The sequence below is a fragment of the Crassostrea angulata genome, chromosome 6 (assembly GCF_025612915.1).
Source record: "Crassostrea angulata isolate pt1a10 chromosome 6, ASM2561291v2, whole genome shotgun sequence".
Taxonomy (NCBI): domain Eukaryota; kingdom Metazoa; phylum Mollusca; class Bivalvia; order Ostreida; family Ostreidae; genus Magallana; species Magallana angulata.
Window position 1 is genome coordinate 14,051,706 of NC_069116.1, and position 16,208 is coordinate 14,067,913.

The following is a 16,208-nucleotide window of genomic DNA, read 5'->3' on the forward strand; positions in this document are numbered from 1 at the left end:
TGCTCCGTTTAGGGCCCAACTCGTACGACGCGACGTGTTCAACGATGTCAAATGAATACAAACATGTTTAGTATATTACCGTTGTGGTCACATATAACAATCTTTAAAAGGCGCTCTTACGTTGCTGGCATTAATTAATACCAGTAATTAGTAATCAATAACAAATGTACTTAAACCTGGTGGTACTAGGGGTCATCTACGGAAATCAGCTGTCCACACACTTAATTAAAACCAGCTCATACCAGTCCAGTTAGCTTCCGAAAAAACGACCGATTTATTCGTACATACAACGTACATAAACATTACATTGTGTAAATATTCAAAAATATTCAATATAAAGTTGAACATTGATAGACATGATTTTTAAAAAATACACAAAAAACAAGAATTTGCAGAAATAAATTATTGGCATCAAGCGCCAAACATTACAACTGATTAAAACTGTCTGGTTTCTCAGTCCTGTCTATTCCAGAGCCTAACAATCACTTGACTGTTCCTTCAGCACTTTCTCTCACTGATCGTCTGCCTCTTTAGATATCCATGTTATTCACTTTTTGTCCTTTTTGTTCTTTTGCATGTCGCGCGCGTTCGGCAGGTCGTACTTGTAGCTGTCCTTCTTGGCGGCTGACTCCCGTTTCCGGACCGTTTTCATCACTTTGTTCTGGAGCTCGTTCCGGGTCAGGGGTCGGGCGTCGTCATCGCTCGCCTCGCTACCCTCGCTGTCGTACTCGTCCCTACAGACAGAGAGACAAAACATGTCAGCAACCATGTCAATTCAAATTCGTTTTATCGAATTTAACAAAACTTGGATTTCATTTAAACATGTTGCGTCCGGATAGTGGTTTATCTTTATTGTCTCTTTTGGTAAGTTTAAATTTACATTGTCCGACATAGCGATAAAACATGGTAAAAAATTAACAAATCGATATAGAAAATGACAACTCTAAAACACTATATATGTATAAAAGCATCTTTGCGTAGAAATAAACAATATCTTCAAGAAAAAGCTTGCTAAACAACAACAGTTTACGAATAGCACTGAGGAAATGGATGTATGAGGAAAATAATTACATCTTTGCAACTTCCAACAGATATTTAACAGTTTATTAAAATAATAGGTAAAATTGCTATATCACATTGACGTGACAATCAAATTTAATACCCTGTATTAGTTTAACTAAACTACATGAATGAGTTATGTACACAACTTCTATGACCATGCACCTATACCCTCTAGAGTTAGTATTTTTGATTATTGACATTAATCATATAACAAATCTTTAGATTTCTGACAATTTATATTACATATCCCATAGCTATGAATTAGTATGGAGCATATGCATGTAGTTTACATACAAATGTATTAAGTGAGAATGAATTAAGGAAGAAAGGAAGAGTCAATGAAAGTTAGTGATATGAATGGATGAGGTACATGCAGAGAAGGAGGTGTGAGGCTGATACAGATTACAGAAGGAGGTGTGAGGCTGATACAGATTACAGAAAGACCAGAGGTTCATCTAGCTACATCATTAAACCATCTACCAGTTAAAACTCATAACATGTCAAATGTAAACACTAATCTGCAGTGTTTTATGGTAATCGTGAGACCCAAAGCCTTCTAATGGTCCATTTGACTTATTATGATAAAAATGGATATATAGCCACACCATATGAATTTTGTCTACAATTTGATCATAAATACCCAAAGCCGGGAGGATGTATGGGCCATTGTTGAGTGGGTGCCCCTGGGCCGCCCCCTATGAGACTAGGAGGCTTCTGGGGGTAACGATCCTCGTCCTGAAATTGTTAAACAAGTCACAGAATGATTACACATAGAACAGTGAGATGCTGAGACAGGTGGATGTGAACAGGTGCTCCAGTCAGTCAGGGCCAGGCCGGTCAGTGAGGCTGAAACAAATGTGTTAGGACATGCTGACATGGTGGCGGGGAGTACCTACCCAATGGATGGGGGGATGACAGGGTACTGCGACTGGCCTGGCGCTGGTCCAGCACCCAGCAACACTGGCTGCTTAGCGTCATATCTATCTTGGTCCTGGACATCGGCAACAGTGCAGATCATTGTCAAGTTTAATATAATACACATACATGTAAATATGAACATTACATTATTGTGTTGTTGACATTTTTCCAACATCCATTATATGAGTATCAAATATATTTCTGTTTATAGTATATTTGATTAGTTATAATAAAGAAAACCAAACAGTTGTTTTGCTAGATTTTTGCCTAATATAGATCATGATATTAAGGTATTCAATGTATAATGAAGGGATATTGAACAATTTTGAATCGTTTAAAACCAGTTAAATATGTACTTCTAAAAAACAATGAAAGCGAAATGAACCAAATTCACAAGACTGACAACATATAAGAATCCGTTCATTTTGCACCTTAAATTTTTTTTAAGAGTTATCTCCCCTTGTTGAAAAAAAGAAAATTTTAATTTCGTCAGAATACCTGCGGTAAATGATTCATTTTAATTCATATTTTGATAAAGAGAAAGTTTATGCATGTATTAACCAAGAGAGTTTTACAAATTTTAAGTTTCTTTTTACAATATCGCATTAAAACATACATTGCCCATAGACTTCAATACAAAATTCAAGGTGTAATTAGTTGGACCATAATTGATATTTTGAAAATTCCTTTGGTGGAGTATTTTCATTTGATAACACCTTCAAAATGATACTATGATTAGGAATACCGGACCATTCATTTCTTAGGTACAAAATGTGGTCGTTATACATCGAATACCTTAAGTAATAAAATGATTAATATAGGAGAATATGTTACCTTGGAGTTAACATAACTCTGTACTGCTAATAATTCATTAGTTCTCTGCTCTATTATTCCTAAGTACTGTATCATGTTGCTGTCTGTCACGCCTGACTGGGCACCCAACATGTCATCAATGGCTGATCTATCACAGTTGATTTTGTTGAACAATGAATCAATACCTGCAAGTAGTCGAAATAAAAATCATTTCAATAAATACAGTTTTTGGAAAGTGAACTACAACCAGTATGTAATTCCTAATTAAGGCTTAAATCAATTAGTTTGCAGCATACCTGCTCTGAGTTGATCAAGAATTTTATATATTTCTTTATTCTTTTTGGAATATTCATCAGCTTCTTGAGAGCACACCAATTGCTGTTCTTCCAATTCTTTGAGAATTTTCTTTCTTTGGTCCTCAAGTTCAATGCCTTGCAGTTTGAATTTCTCAATCTCATTATTTTTCTGAAATACATTTTAATAAGATATATAATTCTTACATTCCTATGTTAAGAGGTGGGAGCATAGTAGGTGTAGGCAATTCAAATTTGTATGAAAGATGATAAAAAACAATAAAGTTAAAAAATGACTAAAAAAACCGACCTCTTCAATTTGTTCATGCAGGGTCTCAATTTCATTATTCTGTTCATTGACAAAGTTGAACAATGCAAAGTTCTTGTCCTCTGTTTCAATGAATCGCTGCACCAGTAGGTCAAGGTCCTCTTCTCCCGTCATTTCTTTGATTCTCTCGAAAGCCGCCTCATACGTCTCTACTGAGTCTTCCTGACTTTCCTTCTTACGCTCGGCCTCTTGAGCCTCTGTAAAATTAAAATTTTTGAAAAATAAAATCAAATATTCTTAATCTTCAAAAGAAGAGCTTTTACCAAAGTATCAAACAGACCTAAACATAATTGGGATATTTTTTTCTTAGTTATGCAGTTACGCTATAAATATGGTAAGCTCACCCTTTTTCTGTCTCCAGGCAACCAGCTGGGGGTCGTCCACTCTCTCCTGACCTTTGATCCCCATGAACTCTCTCAAATTCCTGTCATGATCAATGATTCTCAGCAGTTCCTTCATTTCAGCATTGTGCTGCTGTTGGTCCTTGTCTGCCCTCTCCTTCAGAAGAATCATCTTGGCCTGGGCCTCATCCCTAATGAATGTACATAAAAACAGACGGTTCAAGATTTCAGCCAACGAATATAAATATACATGTAATATAGTTTGAGGTTGATAAAATGTTTTGAGGTACTCGTCAATAGATTATTGGTTTCCTTACCTGGCATCATAAGCCTGTGTGGACTTTTCAATCAGTTCACCCTTCTCTCTTCTCAAGTTGGACAACTCCTTGTCTAGTTTTCTATACAGGTTGTCAAATCTGTTTCTCTCCACTCTCAAACTCTCAATTTCTTCTCTGTACACTGCATTTTGTGTCAGAATAGCATTAAACTGCTTCTTGGACTAAAAAGTAAATTAAAACATATAATTAGAAATTAAAATCTAATGATTCAGATTAACGAAGATACATATATATGTATTGGCAATAAATCTTCATCACACTATCTGTGTACATCAAAATTGATCAACAGAGTACATGTATACGAGTGAATTAAGTAGTAAATTCCTTACTTGATCAAGTCTGTTTTCTAGTGTTCTAATGGTTTTCTGGGTCTGTACTGTGTGCTGTGAGCTCATATGAACTCCTCCCATGTTTTTGTGCTGATTCCTTATTTTTTTCTCCCATTCACGAATTTTGGCATCTAATTCGGTATGCATTTGTTTCTCTTCATTAATTTCAGTGTCATAATCCTCTGGAAATATAAAAATAAATGCTTATTTACTACCATGAAAAAGCACTAAGAGTAAATGTGGTAACATTTTAGGCATAAAAAACTCATAGATTTGCTTCACTTGTAGTCAATATTTAAAGAATATGTAAGGTAATTGATTAGTGAAGACTACCTTTTGCTTCAGCAAGCACCACCAAGGTGTCTGTGTTTGTTTCATCTAAATTCTGGTTAAATCTGCTTTCTGCCAACCTCAGCTCCTTCAAGAGCTCTTGCTTCTCTGCTTCAAGCTGAGCAACTTCAGATCTGTAATTTAGATACTTGAAGGTTTAATCAGTACCGGTATTTGTATAGCTGGAAAGTGGTCAAATAAATCCAAATAAACATATTTCAATGCCACAGTTGGTGGAAAAATCATGATCCCAAAAAAACTCTGCTTTACTGGCATGCAACCAATTCTCGCAAAGAACCATTTCTTGCCAGAGCATATTTGGTCATTTTTTTGTATATAATTTTATGTGTTGATAAGATGACATACACTGTAGCAATGCACAGTAGAGAAATGGGCCTTTGCAAGAACTGGTCATATGCCAGATAAGTACCGCTAATTTCCTATTCTCATTAAAAAATTAGACCATTATATAACATTCATTTCATGTACACTACTCAAAGAGAATAATGATTTTAAAAGATAATTATAATATCTAAATCAAAGCAGTGAAAACTGCATAGCATGATCATTGAGCATTAATAAGTGTGTTTGAAATTTGTATTATTAATTCTTTCTAATGATGTACATGTAGGCCTACAGGATTTTTCACATTAAATATCGACGTTATCTCTCTCTCTCTCTCTCTCTCTCTCTCTCTCTCTCTCTCTCTCTCTCACTTTTGTTTCCTGATGATATTCTGAGACTCCTCGGTGTAAGCAGCCCTGTCTCCTTCCATTAGGCGATACTGTCTCTGGAGTTTGACAAGCTCCTGTTCCTGGAGCCCCTCCATATCAGCATCGCTGGTGTCCGACCGGGCAGAACGTGGTCGCGGCATTTTGGCTACAAATCCTTCAAAAAACCAATTATTGACAGTAATTGGGACACTGTTGAAAGCTTAACGTGCACAACTATTACGGTTGTAAGATTAAGTATGTTGGTAAAGAAATCACAAATTTTAAAATACACTAAAAGACACTTTGACGTGAACAGAAAACAATTAAATATTTATTTACCTTTCCTACTTGTCAACGAGAACCTGCTGTTATGGCCGACGGATGAGTCCTGTTGCTAAGGTGATAAACCGGAAGTGATGGGAAACCACATACTTTTAAGTTAACTCGTTCTTAAACACATTCGCGTCTGCTTGCGATTCTTTAACAGGTCGACTAGGTCAATATCATATCAATCGCCCAAGTGGTATATGACGGCATAGATATTCTTAGATTTAATATTAATAATATGTTTTACGGTGTGACCGTTGGGGCGAGCGCAGAAGGAGTCACACATCTGTCATCATTGTTATAAATGCAACCCGTGGACTTAACCAAACCAAAAAACTTTGGCTTTGTCTCGAAAACTTTTACCACCGCAAGGAACCGGAAGATATCAAACTTTAATTCCAATGGTCCCTTCCTAGGTTTATACACTTAAACAAAAAACTACCACAGCGCATTAATAAAATGTTAAACAGACTTATTAAAATATTTTGATAAACACAAAGCCGGTTTTTTAAAATTTTTTATCTCTTCTTTACCTTTTAATAATGATCATTAAAATCAATAAATTGTGTGTCTGTGTTATTTCTCATGTTGTACCTTGTTGTTACCGGTGTTTTAATTTTCCTCTGTGACATCAATTTTGTTTTTAATTTTTGTACGCTATATAAGCGTTGTACACATGTGCCCTCCCCCTTTTTTTAGTGTGTGATATCCAATATTATTGAAAGGTTTGACCACATATGCAACTATAACAAATACATGTAGATATTTTAACAGTTTAATTTTTTTCTTTTATTTATTCATTACAAAATGACGTGGCTACACGTAGATCTATTAATGATTAGACTTTTCTTTTTTAATAATTTTTTGTCACCTACCTAACGTATACAATGATTGGATCAACATGACAATGAATTTAGCATGGAACTTGCATGTGTATTTACTGAGCAAAAAAAATCATCAAAACAAAACTAATCAGCCAAAGAGTCACCGTTAATAGTGAGCGCAGTATCAGTATTAACGGTGACTCCCTACTGTGTACTTCCTACACGTTACATTCAGTACAGATGCTTGATCCACCTCTAAATGTATCGCGGGAATATAAAACGCGAGATCACTGTGACGTCATACTTAACTTTTTGCGCTCGACAGTTTTCGTAAATATTGTCGTACAAATTCGGGGAAGGAAATGACGTCATAGGTACAGTTTTTTACGTAAGCATATGTGTTGTTTACTTTAATGGTTTTAAAAGGATTTTTTATTGTTAAATGAAAATGATGTATGCGATTTACAGGTAAGAATATTCCGTTGAAACGCTTCCTGTTCCGCCAAGTTGCTATGCACCGCAAAGGATCACTGGGATAGTAGAACTTTTTCACGCGGGTCCACAAAATTTTCTTTGAACAATGTGCAGATTTCAACTCGAATTTCCTCCGTTCGCACACGTTGTCTATGGAGCTCGCTACGCGAGCGGCGCTTCGCGCCGCCTCGCTGCGCTCGCTATTAGTAAATAAACATTTTTTTGCACTTAATATTCATATTTCACTTGGGGCACTTTATCTCAAATGTGGCCATTATAAACGAATTGGTCTCGAACATTATTGAAGTTTAAAATAATAAAATCTTAATTCTTAAGAACCTCTGCAGGTTATTGTTAACAGATACCATTATAAAACCAGTACATAGGTTTAAAAAATAATACTGCAACAGATACCTTTGTTTTAAAGTAAAAGATAATATTATTTCAAAAACAGGTGGGTGATATAACTATAAAGGCGCTATATACCTCTTTTATGTGAATCTGATTATTCCTCACAAAGCATCTGTCTTCTTAACACAAGTTTTCATTGATCACTTAAAAAAATTAAGAAATATATTTACAGGAACAGAATCCAGCTTAAACAGAGGTGAACAAGAGGCCAAAAGACCTTAACGGTAACCTGAGTACCATAGCCCATGCACAAACTTGTCGAGGAGTCTCATAAATGCATTTAATTTAGTTTCATTATGAGTAGAAGATTACAATATTGTAATGACATCCATCTCCCTGCCTGATTTATTTAAAAAAGGCCTCCTAACACTATAGTAAGTTTAGCTCACGACTGAGAGCTCTTAACAGAGTGTATGACGTAATATAGAAGATGTGCACATTATGTTTATATGTTTTCATAGATAAACTAAAACAAGGTGGCTAGTATACTACTTATTACTTTACTATTAACAAGTCTACTTGTTTATTAATATTTTGAAAAAATTGAAAAATGTTTTTGTTTTTAATATGAACAAGCCAAGGAAGATAACTCTATTATGAAGAAGCAAGGGAAGATAACTCCATTAGCTGTTATAATCCTCTTTTCTGAACTCTTTTCAAATGCTTTCACAATATCTTATCGACAACGTTGACGAACAGCTTCAATTTTTCTTTTCTAAACATATGAATCAAGTAATTTTTTCATTGAAATTCCTGAGCAGAATAGAATAATGAGACAAATATACCCCCCCCCCTCCCAGCCTTAACCCTTGCCTTACATGCAGGCAACATAAAATATTATTAAAGATCACAGGATAATTTTTTTCAACATATGCAGTTAGTTTTTATTCTGTATTTTGTGTCTGTAGGAAAGAAGATTTTTAAACATTATATGCATTAACACTATATGGCCATACCCCCCCCCAACTCCTACAACCTGAACCCCTGACCCAGGGGCCATGAATTTCACGATTTAGGTAGAGGAGTTTGTGGACATCATAACCATGCATTCAGTATTTTCCCCACATGTGTGGGAGCAAAGAAGATTTTCTAAGATTTAATACATTTTCACTATAAGGCTAAATTCGCCCCGTCCTAGGGCCTAATACCCTGTCCCAGGGGCCATGAATTTCACAGTTTAGGTAGAGGAGTCCGTTGACCTCATAACCATGCACTCAGTTTTATTGAACTATCTATGGGAGAAGAGAAAAAGATTTCCTAAGATTTAATGCATTTTCACTATATGGCCAAAGTGGCTCCACCCTAGAGCCTGGACCCCTGACCAAGGGGACATGATTTTTACAATTTTTGTAGAGGGCTTCATGAAGATCATAACCATGCATTCAGTTTTTTCCTCACATGTATGGGAGTAGAGAAGAAGATTTTTGAAAATTTGGCTTTTTTTGGCATATTTGGCCCCACCCCTGGGGTGGTAGAGCCATGGATTTTACAATTTATATTCTTCTTACCATAGAGATGCTTCATACCAAAAAGGGTAACAATTGGCCTTGTAATTTTAAGGAGAAGTAAAAAAGTAAAATTGTTAACGCACAACGATGGACAAAGACCCACTGCATTAGGTCACTCAGGTGACCTAAAAAGTCATTAATGGAGAAATAAAAAACAATCGCTTCAGTTTTAAATTTAATCCTCTTTATACTTCAATAATTACAATTGTTACTACAAAAAGGTCACAAAAATGACACACAAAATTGGACACTCTTATACACACACACACTTTTTTCTAAAATTGGAATTGAAAACCTCCCAACAGGAAAGAAAGAGGATCCTATCTCTGCCAGTTGGTAAAAAATTGTTTGATGTGCTTTGATTTTGTCAGATTATCAGCGCTTAAAACACAGCAATCCATAATACAAACATAAAAAAAATTTAGATTTTTAAAAATAAAAATATCCATTATAATAAAATAACACAGACATTGTTCATGGCACTACACTAACAAATACAATCACAGATGGGGTGATTAAAAAAAATAGGAAAGGGTAAGTTTTAATATTGGTCCCAAAATGACATATGTAGATTCCATGCTTGGACCTACCAGTATGTATCTTTAGACCTTGCTTGAATATGAAAACATTAAAATTGACCGGAAAAATCTAGAATTTGATAATAACAGTGTATACAAAACAACATCAACAACAAAAATAGCCCATATAAATATGTTCAAAATTAATATATTTTAAGTCTATATTTATTATCTAACTTGTAAAGCCTACATCTTCATTACACTAACAAAAATATCTAACAGAGTAGAAAAGTCACAGTCTTGTCTCTGACAAATTGTACAACACACATTCAATTGTTAATGTGGCTTTAAAACCAACTAACACTTATCAAGTATCCATGTATAAAGAACCCAGAAAATTACAAAAGTCAAAATCATTAAAAATTAAAAGAACAATAAATACTCTAGTGGCAGAGTGAATTTGAAGCAAACCAGATTTATCATGTACTAAACATTTCATTTAAAATCAAGAGGAAAAAAGAGCTTCAATACAAATTAGGGTAGGAGGACAAATTAGAGTACTAGAAATTGAAAAGCTGAGTACAAAAGTATAAGTATACTTTTTAAAGTACATGTCAACAGACTCTCAAACTAAATACAAACACACAAGTGTGAAATTCAAGAACTTTTGTACCATGAAGAGAAATGAATGAGGATTAAGATGATTAATGGAGATTGACATATGCCCATATCCTAGCTCTCAACCATATTGGAATCTAAAGATGTATTGAGTACAATTGGCATACTGATATAGGAACCAATGGCAGTAAAGTTTAGACAGTGGAAAAATATTGTGGTCTTTACAATTCGAAAACCAAAGCATTTCTCAAATTTTTGACATATTCATGCATAAAAATTGATGTTTCCATTCCAAAATCGTATAGAAATATTATACCTCTATCAAACTGAATAGAAAGGAAAAATGCTGCCATAATGTATAATACTTCAAGACAAGTTAACACTCTGCCTTGTCGTATTTGAACAGTTACCAAGCCCTGCCTTGTGTTAGTAATGTAGTGTGGGATTGTCTAGTTGCCTTTCTTGGACCTCTTCAGGAAGGCTTTTCCTTCAGCAGCAGTGTTTTGCATTGTCCCCTCGCGCTTAAGCCCTGCTTTTTTATCAGCCGAGCGCAACTTTCTTCCCTCATTCACGTTGATTTCTGGAACCACCGTCTTAGCTAGAAACAAGCAAACTTATAACAGCACTTGCACATAATTTTTTTTTATAAAAAGATTCTGCAAACAAAATTACATTTAAATCATTTCACCAATGCATTAGAAATGTGAAGGGTCCAATATGAAGTTATGAACCATTCAAGAAAAAACTCTACATGGGATAAATTATTTTTATTTCAAATATTTCATCCCAACAGTGCACTTCTATTTAAATACAGATTTTTTTTGTGAAAAAAATTTAGAACTTGCAAATGGGACTATACCCTTGCAAGGCTAATTTCAAATGGGACAAATAATTAAATTGAATAATAAAGGTTTGAGACTCATAAATAAAAAAATTTCTAGAATTGTAAAAAAGAATTTAGTTAAAAAAGAAAAATCAAAATTGTCAGAACTTCACTGTAAATACATTTGTAATACATTTACAAATTTCTGTATCTAATGACAAATTGACAATAACCTCTCCCTTTTCAGTAAATTAAAAAACAGCCAAGTAATGCTCCTCTGTGGATAAAATCTTAAATATGTTTTTAACATTTTAATGGGAGTCTTGACAGATGCAATTAATTGTTTCAAATTTTCCCTACTTTCTCCTATAGTACATCCAACTCCTTATCAGAAAATTGATCCCATAGGATTATAATTTTCTTTGACGAGCTTGTTAAACTTGGATTAACTCCCAAAACATATCATAATTAGCATACTAGGTAAAAATATGTAAAAAGGAAAATTTAATATTACAAACAATTTTAAAATTGCCAAAACACTACAATCATATCAATGATTTTGAATTTCATTTACAATAATGCCCTATAGGGTCACTTCATCAATTTCCTTGACTAATCAATTTAAAAAGCTTTTGAAAGTAGTTAAATTCTTTATTAATAAGGATATAATTTAGTTCCTTATCATGATAGAAAACTTTTAGTTTATATGAAACTAAAACAACCCAAAAACCACTGCCCATTTTACAGATTATCAATTTTTCCCTATAAACACATGCTCCATTGTGAAACCAATATACCCCCTGCCCCCTTGAACTTCATTTGCAGGGGTATAAAAAACAAACAATGGTGTGTGTATCAGGGAGATAAGGAGAAACTATCTTTACCTTCTTCGATAGCTTTGTTGATTGTAGTGGATCGTTTAGGAGCTGGCTTGGCTTTTTTGGCCTTTGTTTCTGCTCTTGTGTCCCCTAATTTTTCTTTTCCTATAATATGATCTTTAGCTTCCTTCAATACAAATAAAAACATGCTGCTTAAGATCAGAGTTTTCATCAATAATATTCAAAATATTAAAGTTTTCCTGTTCTAAATTACAAGAACAAAATTAATATGAAGCCAAAAAAAATTGTTATTTATGTCAATGACATATTTTAAGGTAGCAAGAAGTTGATATACCTTTGCTGTAACAGCCATGGTACCCTGTTTCTGCATCCTAGCTTTCTTTGGCGATGGAGCTTCTTTTGAGATCTCTTCAATCTTTTTCTGCTGTCCACGGGTCATTGCATCAGCATCTGGTTTGTCACTTCCCAGTAGCTGTTCAGCTTCCTGTAGGAAAAATAAAGGAAATGTTGAAATTTTCTATCTTGTCATTTTCAGAAGTCCAGTACTGTTGTGATATGGATACATTGTTTAAAATAAGGATGATTGCATTTCTCAAATTTGAGTAGAATTCACCATTAATATTTCTTTAAATATGATTTAAATTCAGCATTAAATAATTCAGATCATCAAGCAGACACAAGTTGATTTAAGCTTTTTTGCATGCAACTGATGGCTTGTGTGTCCTAATTTACCTCCCTTTGAACATTTACCTTCGCTGTTCCAATCATGGTGACCCCTTTGGCCAGGCGGCCTTTTTTGGCTGGTTTCTCCTCTTTAATCTCCTCAATCTTCTGCTGCTGCCCTCTTGTTTTAGCGTCTTCATCTGGTTTATCCTTGCCCAACAACTGCTCAGCTTCCTATGAAATGATAATATCTCACTTAACAAAATAGAGGCTACAGTATAAAACATTGCATTATGCAGTTGATTTTTATCCTTCAAATTAGTCAAGATGGATGAACACGAGGAATTATTGATAGGATTTCAACTGATTGCTTCAAAAATCTCTTGGGAGTCCCCCCCCCCCCCCCCCCCTTAGAGCTCTAAACTTGTGTTATTTACCTTTGCTGTAACTGCCATTGTTCCATCTCTTTTCAGAGAGTTCTGTGCTGGTTCTGGGTCTTTCAAGCCCTGCATCTCCAAAAGCTTAGTTTTACCTTCTGATTCAAGATAATCAATTCCTTCCTGAAGAAAAAAGCAAAGTATTATCACTCTGTTACATTACATAAGAAATGTAGAGCTTTTTACAATCTGCTGCATTTAAAAAAGTAGTAAGCAGTATATTTTCCATTCTACATTTGTCAATAAAAGTCAAATGTAACAAGATTTGCATGTTTATTTTAGTTCAACAATGTTATCTGTTGGAGAAATATTTTCATCAAACTACTTGGAACCTTTTTTTAATGGCAAACAAATATTATTTATCTAAGTTATAGAGCTTAAACCTGCACTAAATAATGTCTTAACTATAGTAATTGTTTATATAAGGTACCTTTCAATGTTAATTACAAGCACGCAATCTAGATTAATTTCCTTTATTGAATCTTCATCTAGATACAGTAAGGTAACAAATAAATAACTTTAATGCACAGTGACCGGTGCACGTTACAACATGCATTATTGGAACCACCCTGGATTACTCCCTGCCCCGCCCCCTCGTAAGAAGTCAGAATTAAGAACATGAACCCTTATCTTGTACTGAACTTATTTATAACGATTTAAAATTAGTAAGAGCCGAGTCTAAGTAGGCAGAATTCATGGTAAACTCTGAAGCATCATAATTAATGTTTGAATAATCTGCCATGAGTTATGTTTCCTTGTCAGGATCAAATAGAAAAGCCGGTTTTTCTCGATGTTTCTGTGTCGGCCATTTTGGATAACATTAAAAGTTTTCTAAAATTAATCTGGGTCTAAATATTGCTGGTTCTAAACGAGGGCATCTATGTGCAACCGATGTCTTACTTTGCATCATGCAATTTACATTTTTCAATGTCAGTTTTAATTCGCTATGATATTGGACGGTGTAACAACACGCTGTTGTGTCAACATAGAAACAAAAAACATGCATGGTGTCATTCACTTCGAATCGAAAAATAAAGGCTACAGGAGTTATGATGGGTTATTTACCTTTGCAGTCACCTGCATTGTACCTTCACGGTGGAGATGGGGCTTCGCTTCAGCCATTTTAAGATAAACTCTCTGCAATAAAGAGTGAAAAATATGAGGAGAAAATGGGCCTCAAACCACGAGGAAAGACGACTCAGCAAATGTTAGCGTTGTCATGTGACAGCAAGACTGAAAATGGTTGGATCATGATGTCGAGGTAAACACGGAAGCGGGTAAAATGAAAACAAATACACGTGCCAAACCGGACTTCAATTTGTATGGTTTTAATCAATTGCCTTTGTCATAGTTTTGAAGTCTGAAAGGTTACCTAAAATGCGATACGAAACAGAACAGAAGATTTATATCTATTTTATAATTTAGAGCCCAGCATCAGAGACATAAATAACATTAATATTATTTACGTCTCTGCCAGAATAGACAAGTGTGACATCGCAAAACATATTACAGACATGACAAATGAAAGATATGCCAGTGATTAGTATAAACATTATTAAAAAGTATAGCAGTTATAGCAAATGACCATGTTAATTCCAACAATATTGTACCACAGGGGCTTGTGTAGCTAAAAAGGTGGGTACCTCCAGAGACATAAATAACATGTTATTTATGTCTCTGGTACCTCAGAGAAAAACTTTTTCCTTCCAGATACCCAGTTTTTAACGATGTTTTTTTCCTGCTCAAGCCCCTGTGATTGTACCAATAGTGATGATAATTGTATTTTAAGCAATATTTTCCAAGATATGGTAAATGAATGTGAAACACAGTAATATAGCCTCTAATATTGTTGGCTCTCGTACTTTAAACTGTTGATTAACAATTTAAGTTTTGGATATATATGGAACTGTAATAATGAACATGTATTCTTACTTGCGGTGAAGCAGAGATTGACCGACATGTTTATACAAGAAAGTCATGGCTACTTTGAAAATCCCCTAATGTATAAGCACTTATGTAATAATTTTTAAGTATATACAAGAATATTTAACAAAACCAATACCAACTGTATAATACAATTTTGAAGTAAAAACCGTTTATCCTTGAGATTGAGCGTGGCAGATTTTATAATATCCATAGAAATGAGAGAGTTTGTAAACTATGTTCACCATCACAGTTTGAAGATAAGTTTCATTTTATTTTAATCTGTCCATTCTATACAGAAATAAGAAAATTGTATGTAAAAAAAATATTATTATGAAAAGTTTTCTTTAAACTTATTCAATTACTCTCAACAAAGAATATCAAAGAGTTGTGTAATTTGGGCAAATACCCGTATAAATGCTCAAAATTACGATAAAAATATAATTATTGTTTTTGTTTTGAGAATATACTCTTCATTATCCAGTTTACTTTTATTATGTACATTCTGCACACTGCTATGTACGCTGCTATGTGCACACGCAGTCTAATCCAAGATTGTGATGTTTTAAAAAAATGTCTACATATGTTTGTTCACATTACTTATGTATATATGTTAAACCCATGCGCGGATCTAGAGGGGGGGTCGGGGGGGGTCCCGACCCCCCCTGGAAAATGAAAATTTATTAAATTTACATAGTAAAATTATCGCGAAAATATGCCTCGGACCCCCCCTGGCAAACACAATTATCCTTCGGACCCCCCCTGGAAAAATTTTCTGGATCCGCGCATGAAACCAATGAATCGTATGGTCGATATCACGTTATCATTTAACGTTATAGATTAAGAATTTCTTTGTCTTCAATATTGAGTACCAAAAAAGTTTTTGTTCATTAATCTAACGCTAAATATTTAGGAAATTTGCTTATAATTAACTGAAATACTTCTTTACTTTGGTGACCTATTTTTCCCATGTAATCAAATAGAATTTTCGATCGAATAGAATTACATCTATTACATAATCAATCTTCTCTAAGGATGTTGGTAAATTAACTACTTCAATTTGCAACCTGTCACAGAAAATTCTCAATTCACATAGATACATGTATTTTCTGTGATCATTTTTTTTTTACTTCTGATAAATAATTCTCATAACTCACAATTTGTCTGAGTTTCACATATGTGCTTAATTTGCCATCACAGAGGCGGATGCAGCAATTTGGAAAAGGGGGGGGGGGGTCCATTTGATGAAAATCAGTATGTGTAAAATTCATCATTTGTCAATAAACAAGGACTTTTTGAACGTTTTCCGTGCGTATACAACTGTATTTAATAAACATTTATCTCATCACTATCTATGTCACATTTATTTCAACATCAG

General features: G+C 34.4%; 2 protein-coding genes across 4 annotated transcripts; both read right to left on the reverse strand.

Moving 5' to 3' along the window:
- Positions 1-250: 250 nt before the first annotated feature.
- Positions 251-5,930, reverse strand: LOC128188001 (coiled-coil domain-containing protein 63-like). 3 transcript variants are annotated; one of them, XM_052858755.1, is made up of 11 exons: positions 5,805-5,930; positions 5,469-5,640; positions 4,756-4,886; positions 4,423-4,604; positions 4,073-4,254; positions 3,759-3,946; positions 3,397-3,611; positions 3,090-3,258; positions 2,815-2,978; positions 1,703-1,797; positions 251-734 (listed from the first exon to the last, which is right to left on the reverse strand). In XM_052858755.1, the coding sequence occupies exons 2-11, from the start codon at positions 5,624-5,626 to the stop codon at positions 548-550; spliced, it is 1,671 nt and encodes a 556-aa protein (XP_052714715.1). In that variant the 5' UTR covers positions 5,627-5,640; positions 5,805-5,930; the 3' UTR covers positions 251-547. The 3 variants fall into 3 exon arrangements, with proteins under 3 accessions (XP_052714715.1, XP_052714714.1, XP_052714713.1); XM_052858754.1 differs by lacking the exon at positions 1,703-1,797 and adding an exon at positions 1,959-2,053 and having other exon boundaries at positions 5,814-5,839; XM_052858753.1 differs by having other exon boundaries at positions 5,814-5,837.
- A 3,241-nt stretch (positions 5,931-9,171) lies between these two features.
- On the reverse strand, positions 9,172-14,131 carry LOC128188002 (uncharacterized). The gene is made up of 6 exons (XM_052858756.1): positions 13,973-14,131; positions 12,908-13,030; positions 12,558-12,704; positions 12,142-12,291; positions 11,853-11,973; positions 9,172-10,743 (listed from the first exon to the last, which is right to left on the reverse strand). Exons 1-6 carry the CDS (start codon positions 14,027-14,029, stop codon positions 10,595-10,597), a joined length of 747 nt encoding a protein of 248 aa, XP_052714716.1. The 5' UTR covers positions 14,030-14,131; the 3' UTR covers positions 9,172-10,594.
- Positions 14,132-16,208: the final 2,077 nt, after the last annotated feature.

Bases quoted from the DNA above. Each gene is read 5' to 3' on its own strand.
- LOC128188001 (XM_052858755.1), bottom strand. From the start codon at position 5,626: ATGCCGCGACCACGTTCTGCCCGGTCGGACACCAGCGATGCTGATATG. The intron at 3,259-3,396 runs GTCGGTTTTTTT...AATGTATTTCAG, and splicing joins TGCATGAACAAATTGAAGAG to AAAAATAATGAGATTGAGAA. The intron at 735-1,702 runs GTATTTATGATC...CTCTGTCTGTAG, and splicing joins ATACATCCTCCCGGCTTTGG to GGACGAGTACGACAGCGAGG.
- LOC128188002 (XM_052858756.1), bottom strand. From the start codon at position 14,029: ATGGCTGAAGCGAAGCCCCATCTCCACCGTGAAGGTACAATGCAGGTG. The intron at 12,705-12,907 runs GTAAATAACACA...ATCATTTCATAG, and splicing joins CAATGGCAGTTACAGCAAAG to GAAGCTGAGCAGTTGTTGGG. The intron at 11,974-12,141 runs GTATATCAACTT...TTTGTATTGAAG, and splicing joins CCATGGCTGTTACAGCAAAG to GAAGCTAAAGATCATATTAT.